Genomic DNA, 13,266 nt, shown 5'->3' with positions numbered 1-13,266 from the left:
ACATCAATGAATCTTTAAATATTAAATCTAAAAAAATGCAAAATGTACAATATATTTACATTAAATTATTAATTTTAGAATAATTTAACTTGAATGCAAACTGTTTAAATAACCAAGTTTTTTTTGGTTTCCTGAATTTAAGATAGTTAAATTCTCTACGTGCCTCACTGGTAAGGTATTCAAAAGCAATGACCTTTGATTACTAGAGGAGATACACTATGTACCATTCAGTCTCATCTAAGTTAACGATGGCAGAATTAGAAGTTCGTGTTTAGAAGATTGTAATGACCTACCAGGCTGATAAGGTATCAATAAATTTGATAAATATAAAGGAAAATCAGTATAAAATGTTATAAATACTAAATGTAAAGTCTTAAATCTTTTCCTACTTGTAACAGTTCAACTCCCTGAGGCATGTTGTAACATGAACAAAATCCTTTGTCTCAATCATTTTTGCTGCAGTATTTTGTACCATTTCTTTTTTGAATATGTTTGTCAATATATTCAATTACAGTACAACCAGAACAAACAAGAAGAAGCATAATAAATTCACGTTTGTAACTTGAAAAAGCATTTCACACAGACTCAAAATATTTTCATTTATATTCATCCTCTTACTTAGCCCACACAAACATATTCACATCCATTTTCATGCCAGGCATAAATCAACTTGGTCAAGTTAATGAAAAAATAGATAAAATATAAAAAAGACAGAACAATCAAGTCAAGAATGAAACAAAACATCATTGAAGTCCACAGAATGGCAACCAGATCTGGAAGGTAACACCTTAGGGATAACATACGTCTAGGATTAGAATTTCTTTCTTCCTAATCAATTCTAATGTAAGTTTGCTGCATTAGATCAGTCCATAACCAAAAAACATGCAGTTTGTCTTTATTCCAAAACCAAAGAATAATCTTTTTAGCCAATGAAAGCAAAATAGCTAAAAATCTTTCTCACAGGACAAGCAGGATGGTTGTCCTCACAAATGGGTGACATCGAGGATGGAGCCCACCACGGAAAACTTCTGTCAAAGTTTAAACAGAACTTTGACTGGCCCCTACTGGGCATGCCCAGCAAGGCACTGACCCTGCAGCCAGCAGGGGTCTCCCTTCAGTCTTCTTTTTTCCGCGCAGCAGTTGCCACGTGGTGAAAGGAGCTCTCTAACCACGTTCCTGACAGGAATTTGGAAATTAATTTCCTAAGACAATTTGCCCCTCAGGGGTCTCCCTTCGACAAATTTTTTAGTCATCTTATGGAACCCGGTAAGTTTTTTGCCTTCTTCCATCGACTGCCGTCGATTTTGGCCCTTGAGGCCTGTGGGCACTTACCGATCCCCAGCCTAAATTTTGGCTTCCAGCCATGGCAACGGGGTTCCGTCGTTGTCCGGATTGTACCCGGACTATGTCCATCACAGACCCCCACAGGGTTTGTGTAATGTGTTTGGGTAGTGGGCATGATGTCCTGACTTGCACCAAATGTGCCTTAATGACACCCAAGGGTCGCAAAGCCAGGATGGAGAAGATGGGGCTCCTCTTCCATGCACCAACCCCAACGCCATCGATAGCATCGACGTCATCGGAACCGGCACCGTCGAAGTTGTACCATCATCGTCAACCCTCCGGTGACCGTCCGCCATTGATCGCTTCTCGGCCGTCGACTCCCGTCCCTTCCCCGGATGGGCGAGGGGATCGGAAAGAAAAGCACCGCCATCGACGGCATAAGTCTCGGCCTGTCGAGGATCCACAGCCATCGACCTCTGCTCAAGCCGAGCCACCGACAAAGAAGCCGCGAACAGACCGGACGCCCTCCACGTCTCGTTCGCCGGCATCGAGGAAACCCTCACCCTCTCGGGGTGTGGGGGCCGTGATCCCACCGGTTACGGTGGTCCCTCCGGCCCTGCCTCAGCCTCCCTCTCCCGTCGAGCCGGGTATAGTTACCCCTGGTCTCCGGGCAGAACTGGACCGGCTGGTCCAGGAGGCCATCGAGAAAGCGATGAAGAAATTACAACCTCCATCGGCACCTTCTCCGGCACCGGTTCCAGTGCCGCCCCCCGGCACCGACGCCGGCACCGGCTTTGCCACCGAGGAGGGAACCGACCACCGAGCCGTTGATTCAAGCACTAGCACCGCTACTGAGCCGCATGGAGGCACTCATGACGGCCCTTCCATCGGTGATTCCAGTGCCATCGACAACACCACCGTCTCCGACTGGTTTCTCATCGGCAGGAGAAACACCGTTTCGAATTCCCCCTTCCGGGGTAGTTCCATCGGTACCTTCGGGTATATCTCCACCGATTTATCCTTCGGCTCCATCGATTCCGCGCCAGGCACCGATTCCATCGGCAGCACCGAAGCCATCGATGCCATTTCTGGTTCCACCTACCGCACCGATTCCACCTCTGTTTCCATCGATGCCTTTAGAGCCTCAGCCAGGTCCATCAGGGCTACAAGCCACACATGATCCCTACGATACCTGGGGTGATGATGATGATACCTCTTCTGACACAGATCTGCCTTCGCCACCATCTCCTACAGAGAGTAGAAAAAGATCTCCTCCTGAGGATCTATCTTTCATTAATTTTGTGAAAGAAATGTCAGAAGTTGTACCTTTTCAACTACAATCTGAAGCTGATGACAGATACCAGATGATGGAACTACTTCAATTTCTGGATGCTCCAAAAATCATCGCTTCCATCCCTATACACCAGGTGTTTTTGGATCTGCTCAAGAAAAACTGGGAATCTCCCTCATCGGTGTCACCAGTTAACAAGAAAGCTGACTCCACATACCTTGTCCAGTCAGCACCAGGTTTCCAAAAACCTCAACTGGATCATCGCTCTGTTGTGGTTGAGTCCGCGCAGAAGAAGGCCAAGCGTCTTAAGCCGCACTCTTCTACCCCACCTACCAGGGACAACAAGTTCCTGGATAGTGTAGGACGGAAAGTGTATCATGGAGCTACGTTGATTTCACGCATAGCTTCATATCAACTTTACATGACTCAATACAACAGAGCCATCTTTAAGCAGATGCAAGACTATGCTGACACGTTGCCGGACCAATACCAACCACAGCTTCAAGCCCTTCTTCACAAGGGATTTGAGGCAGGGAAGCACGAGATTAGGACTGCCTATGACATATTCGATGCTTCCACGAAGGTTTCAGCCACAGCCATCTCAGCCAGACGTTGGGCTTGGTTAAAGTCATCCAACCTTCGCCCAGAAGTCCAAGATCGTCTTGCTGATTTGCCCTGCTTAGGCGACAATTTGTTTGGAGAGCAAATTCAACAGATTGTGGCGGAGTTAAAAGACCACCATGAGACATTGAAACAACTCTCATCTGTCCCACCTGAGGTGACCTCCAAGCAACCGCAAAAGAAGGACTCTAAGAAGTTGTTCTTTCGACCACGTCGCTACTACCCTCCGTCAACTAGGGCTCGTCCTGCACGGTCCTCTAACAGGCCTCAGCCTCGTCAGCCGAGAAAGCAAAGACCTACTGTAGCCCCACCTCCTGGGCCTGCGGCGGGCCTTTGACTTCCCTGTATTGAGCACATGCCATCTCCCTCTTCCACACATCCCTGTGGGGGGTCGACTGTTCCACTTCTTACACCGTTGGAAACAGATCTCCTCAGATCAGTGGGTGCTAGCAATTATCGCACAGGGTTACCACCTCAACTTCATAACACTTCCGCCAGACTCCCCGCCCCTTCAGGCATGGAGTCTAACCAGCCATTTCACTCAATTACATCAAGAAGTATCCCTTCTTCTACAATCAAATGCTATAGAACCCGTCCCTCCTTGTCAACAAGGGAAAGGATTCTATTCCAGATACTTCCTAATACCAAAGAAATCAGGGGGGCTACGTCCAATTCTGGACCTTCGGGCCCTCAACAAGTATCTGCAAAAAGAAAAGTTCAAGATGGTAACCCTGGGCGCCTTGCTCCCTCTGTTGCAAAAGGGGGATTGGCTGTGCTCTCTCGACCTCAAGGACGCTTATACCCACATTGCGATCACACAATCCCATCGCAAATATCTGCGGTTTCTTGTAGGCCACGACCATTATCAATACCGCGTCCTACCTTTCGGTCTGGCTTCTGCCCCACGAGTCTTTACCAAATGTCTCGTGGTGGTAGCAGCATTCCTAAGGAAGGAAGGTGTCCACGTCTACCCCTACCTGGACGATTGGCTAATCAGGGCCTCCACCCAACACATAGCTCAATCCTCCCTAAAATTGACAATTCAAACACTCCTTTCCTTAGGGTTTCTTGTCAATTACGAGAAATCTTGCTTAGTCCCGTCTCAAACCTTATCCTTCATTGGAGCAGACTTGGACACCTTACAGGCAAAGGCTTACCTTCCTCTTCAGAGGGTCCACACCCTAATATCCCTGGCTCGCCAGCTCCAGTCTCAAAACACTGCCACGGCTCGCCAGTTCCTCATTCTCCTAGGACACATGGCATCCTCGGTTCAAGTCACTCCCATGACCCGACTAGCCATGAGAGTAACACAATGGACTCTACGACACCAATGGATTCAAGCTTTTCAGCCTCTGTCCTCCATAGTCACAGTCACACAGGCCCTGCGCCTATCCTTAACCTGGTGGACAACTCAGGTCAACCTCCTTCAGGGCTTACCTTTTCTTCCACCGGATCCGCAGGTAATCCTAACCACCGACGCTTCTCACATCGGTTGGGGAGCCCATGTGGACGAATTACAAACCCAAGGGTTATGGTCCAAAGAGGAAGCCGAACACCAGATAAATTTCCTGGAACTTCGCGCAATCCGCTATGCGCTCCGAACTTTCAAAGATCATCTATTCCATCAGATAATCTTAATCCAGACGGACAACCAAGTGGCCATGTGGTACATAAACAAGCAGGGAGGCACAGGCTCCTTCCTTCTGTGTCAGGAAGCTGCGCAGATTTGGGCGGAAGCCCTCTCCCACTCTATGTACCTCAGGGCCACTTACCTGCCGGGAGTAGACAATGTATTGGCAGACCAGCTGAGCCGTGTCTTCAAGCCACACGAGTGGTCTCTCGATCCTCTGGTAGTGACCTCTCTGTTTCACAAGTGGGGTTTTTCCCCGCATAGACCTCTTTGCGTCCCCTCAGAACCACAAAGTGGACGATTACTGCTCTCTCATTCGGAGCCAACACTTTCAGCCGAGAGATGCCTTCTCCCTCAAGTGGACGACAGGTCTGCTTTATGCATTCCCTCCACTTCCTCTTCTGTCAAGGACTCTCGTGAAGCTACGCCAGGACGGAGGAACCATGATCCTGATAGCACCCCACTGGCCACGCCAAGTGTGGTTTCCCATACTCCAGGATCTCTCCATCCGCAGGCACATCCCTCTGGGAACGGATCCGCATCTGCTCACTCAAAACGACGGATGCCTCCTCCATCCCAACCTCCAAGCCTTGTCCTTGACGGCATGGATGTTGAAAGGTTAGTCCTTCAGCCTTTTAACCTTTCGGATTCGGTTTCTCGTGTCCTGATAGCTTCACGAAAGCCCTCTACCAGAAGATCCTATTCCTATAAATGGAAAAGGAACACATCATGGTGCACTTCTCAGTCCCTTGATCCCCTTTCCTGTCCAATCTCTAAGTTCTTGGACTATTTATGGCACCTATCAGAATCCGGTCTAAAGACCTCTTCCATTAGGATGCATGTCAGTGCGGTAGCCGCCTTCCATAAAGGTGTACAGGGTGTCCCGATTTCAGTACAACCCCTTGTAACACGTTTTCTTAAAGGCTTGCTCCATCTGAAGCCACCCTTACGTCCTCCGGCCCCATCTTGGGACCTTAACCTGGTTCTTGGTCGTCTAATGAAACCTCCTTTCGAACCTCTGCACTCCTGTGAATTAAAGTATCTCACATGGAAAGTGTTATTCCTTTTGGCTATCACTTCAGCTCGCAGGGTTAGTGAATTGCAGGCCCTAGTTACCTATCCGCCTTACACTAAGCTCCTGCAGGACCGGGCGGTACTCCGCACTCACCCTAAATTTTTACCTAAGGTAGTTTCTGAGTTTCATATTAATCAATCCATCATACTACCTATCTTTTTTCCCAGGCCCCACTCCAACTCCGGGGAACAGACTCTGCATACCCTAGACTGCAAACGAGCTCTAGCTTTTTATCTAGACCGTACAGTTGCTCACAGGAAGAGCACTCAATTATTTGTCTCTTTCCATCCTAACAAGTTAGGACATTCTGTGGGTAAGCAGGCTCTTTCCTCCTGGTTGGCGGACTGCATTTCTTTTTGCTATCAGCAAGCTGGCATTCCTTTTCAAGACCGTGTGAAAGCACACTCTGTGAGGGCCATGGCGACGTCAGTGGCACACCTTCGATCGGTGCCGCTTCCTGACATCTGCAAAGCTGCAACCTGGAGTTCTCTCCATACCTTTGCAGCCCACTATTGTTTGGACAAAGCTGGAAGACAGGACTCCATCTTCGGCCAATCTGTCTTGCGTAACCTTTTTCCAACGTGATGTACCAACACCCTTCCACCTTCCCGGTAGGGTGCGGATGCCCTTTACAAAATTCCACCCCAGTTGTTGTGCCTGTTGCACGTCATTGGGTGCATTTGGTGCAAGTCAGGACATCCTCAGCTCGGTACTCACCCATTTGTGAGGACAACCATCCTGCTTGTCCTGTGAGAAAGCAAATGTTGCTTACCTGATGTAACAGGTGTTCTCACAGGACAGCAGGATGTTAGTCCTCACGAAACCCGCCCGCCACCCCCGCGGTGTTGGGTTTGTTTTGTTTTTACTTTTTAGGCACTGCCTGTAGCTTTGAAAATCAGACTGAAGGGAGACCCCTGCTGGCTGCAGGGTCAGTGCCTTGCTGGGCATGCCCAGTAGGGGCCAGTCAAAGTTCTGTTTAAACTTTGACAGAAGTTTTCCGTGGTGGGCTCCATCCTCGATGTCACCCATTTGTGAGGACTAACATCCTGCTGTCCTGTGAGAACACCTGTTACATCAGGTAAGCAACATTTGCTTTTTCCTCCCTCTCAGTAAACATAGGCACCTATCAAAAAAATGCAGAAATATTATTTTACCAGCAAATCAATTATACAATCCAAAACTTTCTCCAAATAGATACATACTTGTCTCCAAAAAACTGCAGCTTGAGATATTTTATAAACATATTGAACAATTTTTAATCTTTTTAACATGGTTAGAGGTAAACTGCAGTAAACTACTACAGTAGCCAAGTCTTGTTAAAATCAAAGAATGTTCCTGGAAGAGACGTCCATGAACTGTATTAGTCAAGTTGACTTAAGAAATAGCCACTGCTTGTTACTGGCATTAGTAGCATGGGATCTATTTAATGTTTGGGTACTTGCCAGGTACTTGTAACCTGGATTGGCTACTGTTGGAAACAGGATGCTGGGCTTGATGGACCCTCAGTCTGACCCAGTACAGCAACTTCTTATGCTCTTATGTAAATGATATTAAAATGGGGATGAAAAATGCCATTTAAATAATGCAGGATATCACTGCACAGGAGGCAGCCTCTTTCAGTGAAAAGAAGGCTGTGGAACAAGGGGTCATGGGATGAAGGTGGAAGACTCAGGAGTAACATAAGGAAATATTTATTTTCAGAGAGAGTGGTGGATGCAATGAACAGCCCCACTGCCTCTCAGAAGAAGTGGTGGAGTTGAGAATAGTATCTGAATTCAAGAAAGCATAGGACAATAATAAGGGATCTATGAGAGAGTAGTAGAGATTGTAGAGCTGAGTAGTTGTTGTGGATAGGCAAACTAGGTAAGCCATCTAGTCTTTTTCTTCCATCATGTTTTAATGATTCTATGTTTATTAGCTATTCATAGTTGAAACTTGATATGAATACGATGCATTGCAAGTAATTGCTTGAATTATGGCACAGGGTTTTAATTTTCCAGAATTTGATTTGGACATCCCAAATGCAGTATCTTCTAGAAGCAGGGAGATCCTGGATTATGTGCAAGGAGAACTGTTCTGTCAACTGGTAACGGTATCTGCATGGGAGGGGGCGATACTGGACCTGATGCTTACCAGCGGGGACAGTATTTCAGATGCTGTAGTGGATTATCATCTAGGACGCAAGAAATGAAGGTTCCTTCTAAGGCGAGGATCCTAGACTTCAGGAAAACTAACTTTCTCAAAATGGGGTAGTACCTCAAGGAGTCATTTGCTAAATGGAAAAATCTAGGGGAAGTAGAAGGGCAGTGGGCAAAACTAAAAGGAAATATAAGGGCAACTAATCTTTTTGTTAGGAATGTAAATAAAGGGAAGAGGAAAAAGAGACCTTTAGGGTTTTCTAAAGAAATAGCTGAAAAGGTAAGGGAGAAAAAGTTAGCATTCATAAACTACAAGAGATTGCAGAAAGAGGAAGACAGACAATATCTGTAAAAATTAAGAGAAGCTGGGAAAGTAGGACTGCAAAAATTCAAATAGAAGAAAAAGCAAATATGGTAAAATGGGGGGGGGGACAGACATTTTTATTAAGATATATTAGTGATAGAAAGAAGTATAGAAGTGGCATTGTGAGACTCAAAAGTGAAGGGGAGAAATATATAGAGGCTGAAGAGGAAAAAGCACAATTGCTTAACAAGTATTTCTGATTGGTGTTCACTTTGGAAGGGCCCAGAGCAGGACCACATAAAACAAACTCAAATAAGATTGGAAGTGAGGTAAACCACAATCGATTTTCAGAACAGTGTGTTCATGAGGCGCTAACTAAACTTAAAGTAGATAAGGCGATGGGGCTGGATGGGATACATACAAGAGTTCTAAGGGAACTTAGAGATGTCCTGGCAGCTCCGCTGGTTGACCTTTTCAATGCTTCTTTAGAGTCCGGAGGACTGAAACAGGGCAGATGTGGTTCCTATTCATAAAGGTGGAAGTAAGGAGGAGACTGTGAACTACAAGCCAGTTAGTCTGATCTCTGTGCTGAGCAAACTAATGGAATCCCTGCTAAAATAGAGGATAGTGCGATTTTTGGAATCCAGTAAATTGCAAGATCTGAAGCAGCATGGTTTTACCAGAGGTAAATCTTGTCAGACAAATCTGATCAATTTCTTTGGTTGACCAGAGAGTTGGATCAAGGGAGAGCACTAGATGTAGTGTGCTTGAATTTTAGCAAGGCCTTTGACACTGTTCCACACAGAAGACTTATAAATAAATTGTGTTCCTTGGTAAGGATCCTAGAGTGACTGAGTGGGAAGTGACAAAGGGTAGAGAGATAAATGGAGTTTTCTCTGAGGAGGTTGTTATTGTTAGCAGTGTGACTCAGGGATGGGATTGGTCCTTGGACCTGTTCTGTTTGACATTTTTTGTAAGCGTCATTATGGAAGGGTTGTCAGGAAAGGTTTGTCTTTTTGCCGATAACACTAAAATCTGTAACGGGGTGGATAGCCAGGAAGGAGTGGAAAACATGAGGAGGGATCTAGCAAAGCTCAAGAAATGGTTGAAGGTCTGGCAGCTAAGTTTTTATGCTAAAAAATGCATTTAGGCTGCAAAAACCCAAAGGAAAGGTAACGTATTGGAGGTGAAATTCTTCTAAGCACAAAGGAAGAGCGGAATGTAGGGATAATTGAATCTGATAATCTTAAGGTGGCCAAACAGGTGGATAAATTGACAGTAAAAGCCAGAAAGATGCTTGGCCGCATAGGGAGAAGAATGGTCAGCAGAAAAAGGGAGGGGATATTGCCTCTGTATAGGTCCCTGGTGAGACCTTACTTGGAATACTGTGTACAGTTCTGGAGACCCACCTTCAAAAGGATATAAACAGGATGGAGTCAGTCCAGAGGGTGGCTACTAAAATGGTTAGTGGTCTTCATTCTAAAGCATATGGGGATAGACTTAAAGATCTAAACATGTGTGCCCTAGATGAAAGGCCAGATAGGGGAGATATGATAAAGGCAGTCAAATAGCTAAAAGGTTTCTATGCACAGGAGGTGAGCCTTTTTCAATGGAAAGGAGGCTCTAGAATGAGCAGTCATATGATGAGGTTGAAAAGGGTGTAGACTCAAGAGTAATCTTAGGAAATATTTCTTTACAGAGAGAGTGATGGGTGTGTGGATCAACCTCCCAGTAGAAGTAGTGGAGACAAAAACAGTATCTGAATTCAAGAAAGCATGGGATAAATACAGGAGATTTTTGAAGGGAGTGATGAGAATTATAATACTAAATTAATGGGGAGGATGGACAGACTGGATGGGCGATAGTCTTTTTCGGCCGTCATGTTTTTATATTTCTATTTTATGCCACTAAGTAAAATTTTTCTCCAGCTTAAGTTAAGATAAAAAGGTGGTTTACAACCGTCTCTAAAATTATATGCATGACTATGTATTTTAAAAGGTTGCAAGACATTTACAGAAGTACCTCTCCATGAGTTCAAGTTGCCACAGCAATCCACTGCACAAAGGGGAGAAAACGAGCAATGAATTTCAAGCACATCATCTGAATAGGAGGGCCGCAGGAAATTACCAAGTCTTAGAGGTAGGTCTCTAGGTTAGTATTTATTTATTTATTTATGTTTGTTAGTTTAGCTGAAACAAGCGGGGTTGGTTCACTATTTTCTGTACTTTTACTGCTCTTTATATATGCTTCATAACAGAGTGAAGAGTCTTCGAACTCCTGAAGTAAGGAGTCAAGGCAGGATATCTCCCCTCTCATTCCCCCAAGCATGGGAAGGCTGCCCCTGGAGATACTGGGCTCTGGATTTGTCTCAAATTGGGATTTAACCATGGTGCAAAATCTCTCTGCACTGGAGGAAATGTGGAGAAAGCTACCTGAGCTGCAAGGGGGACCCCTTTTGGGGCTCGCCCTTTCAGAGGTAGAAAGGTCAGCACAGGGCCCTGTGGAGCCAACCCCTTCCTTGATGCTGAGATGGGATGTAGTTTCTTCAGCGCAAGTGCCAACTTCATTTCCCGTGTCTGTGTTGATTGCTCTGCCCCCATTGATAATATTACTTCGGCATCTGCTTTAAAATTCCTCGTTGCTTTAGGTGTCGCTTTACAGAGAAGTTCGTGCAAGAAGGAGCGCAACAAAGGAGCTGCTCCTTTGTGTGCTTCGTGTGCATCTTTGGTGCCTTTGCCATCTTGTGGCCATTGAGATGATACTGTTTTTGATTGGTTTTGTTTGATTTTCTGTGAATGAAAATGTTAGCTGTGAGGCAGGATGGGTGAGTTTACTAATGTAGTCTTTGGCTTTGGCCATTATGCTAGCATCCCTTCTGGAAACATAATAATCCAGAACAGACCTCTACCGTTTTTGTTAAACTGAAAAAAAGGTGAATCTGCTGTTTCTCTTACTTTAATTCCACTGACTATGTATTTTTTAATTATTGTACAAGCCATTTGGAAGAAGATACCAGTCCTCACTGATATTTTTATAGTAGAAAATCCACATATATTCTACATCACAGAATCTTGGTTGTGTGAGACTGATGATATTCTTTTAAATTAATTAAATGTTACAGGATATCAGATTTTTTTCACAGCCTAGACCTATGGGCAGACGGGGCAATTGTTAATTTTGGCAAAAATGTCTCTTAACATGTTTTTAAATAAGATTGATTCTATTTCAAACGTTAAGGCTTTAGAGATTTCCAGTTCTGAGTGGGGAGTTTGTTTAATTTATTCTCCTCCTACCTTTTGAATATATATCTTTCCACCCTTACTGATGTGTGATGTATTTTAATGCAGATATGAAGAATTTGTAGTGCTAAGTGATTTTAACTTACATGTTGTTGTTGTTCTTCCCCTATCTTATAGTTGTGGCTTAATACAGTGAAATCTTTGGCTCAGTTTGCTGCAGCAGTCAAAAAAGCAAACAATGTTAGGAATTACTAGGAAGGGAATGGCTAATAAAATGGAAAATGTCATAACACCTCTATATTGCTCCATGGTGAGACTGCATCTTGAATTTTGTGAACAAGTCTGGTTGCCACATCTAAAAAAAAAAAGATATAGTTGCGATGGAGGAAGGTACAGAGAAGGGCGACCAAAATGATAAAGGGGATGGAACAGCTCCCCTATGAGGAAAGGCTAAAGAGGTTAGGGCTGTTCAGCTTGGAGAAGAGACTTCTGAGGGGAGAAATAATAGTGTTACGTTCCGCGGCTGCAGACGTTTGCGACCGCTGCTGCTCACCTCTCTTTTTACTGCTTTGACTCTGGGCGAACTCGCGGCCTCTGCCAGCTACCACCGGCCTTCCGGCCTCCGTTCCCTGGCCTACCTGAGCAACATGGACGCTGCCAACCGCCATCTTACCCTCAGGGTCCCCTAAGTGCACACGCGTGCTCCCCGACCTGCTTTAACCACGTCATGGCGGTAACCTCGGGGGCATCCCCATCAGATGACGTCACTCAACTTCGATATTTAAGCTCGCCAGCCCAGACAGCCAGCTACTTGGCAACAAGTTCACTTGCTGTATCTACCTACTCTCACTTCAGCATTGTTCCAGTTCCTGCTTCCGTGGTGTGAGATTATCGGGTACCCGCTCCTCGGGGGCCCTTCCTCGTCTCTTGGCTATCCACTCCTCGGAGGGCCTTTCACCCAGACTCCTGCCTGCCTCGTTTCCCGAGGTTTTCTACGGAACTACTACTTGTCTTCGGTCGCTATGAGTACCACGCTGTGGAACCCTGTTGTGATATCTACGTGGGAATCCTCTCCGGTGTACCCCGCTCTGCGGGCCACTACCGTGATTTCCCACCGAGGAACCCTCTTGAGTACTGTCTCTATGGACCTAGTGTAAATTCAGTGACTGTAACTATCTCCCGGCACCCCTGCTCCTCGGGTAGTGCCGCAGCTATTGCCTGACTCCAGTCATCCGAGCTGAGTCTGACGTCAGCTTCTGCGCTGTTGCTCCGTGGCCCGCCTCCTGGGGTCACCCTCTCTTTCTCCACCTCTACCTCTGCTGTATATCATCCCGTAGCCGAGACTCCACCTCCCGACGGTGAGGCTCAGCGGGGCTCCTCCCCTGGGTGGTACCACCTCTCACCTCGGCCAAAGGGCCCACATACTTACAAATCCTAACAAATAGAGGTCTTTAAAATCATGAGAGGTCTAGAATGGCTACATGTGAATCAGTTTTTTACTCTTTCGGATAATAGAAGGACTAAAGGGAAATCCATGAATTTAGCAAGTAGCACATTTAAAACTAATCAGAGAAAATGTTTTCATTCAATGCACAATTAAACTCTGGAATTTGTTGCCAGGGGATGTGGGTAGTGCAGTTAGTGTAGCTGGGTTTAAAAAAGGTTTGGATAAGTTCTTGGAAGA

General features: G+C 45.6%; 1 protein-coding gene across 3 annotated transcripts in view; it reads left to right on the top strand.

Moving 5' to 3' along the window:
- Nucleotides 1–13,266, top strand: part of LOC115073872 — a 350,431-nt gene that overhangs the window by 29,858 nt on the left and 307,307 nt on the right. For 2 of the 3 annotated variants that reach the window (XM_029572796.1, XM_029572788.1), the window contains exon 3: nt 10,342–10,482. In XM_029572796.1, the coding sequence (XP_029428656.1) occupies nt 10,342–10,482 (141 nt within the window). Of the gene's footprint in view, nt 1–10,341; nt 10,495–13,266 lie in introns of those variants that run through there. The other variant, XM_029572807.1, reaches the window with a different exon arrangement.

The sequence above is a fragment of the Rhinatrema bivittatum genome, chromosome 1 (genome assembly GCF_901001135.1).
Source record: "Rhinatrema bivittatum chromosome 1, aRhiBiv1.1, whole genome shotgun sequence".
NCBI lineage: Eukaryota > Metazoa > Chordata > Amphibia > Gymnophiona > Rhinatrematidae > Rhinatrema > Rhinatrema bivittatum.
Note: the sequence above shows the minus strand (reverse complement) of the source record. Positions and strands in the feature narration are given on the sequence as shown.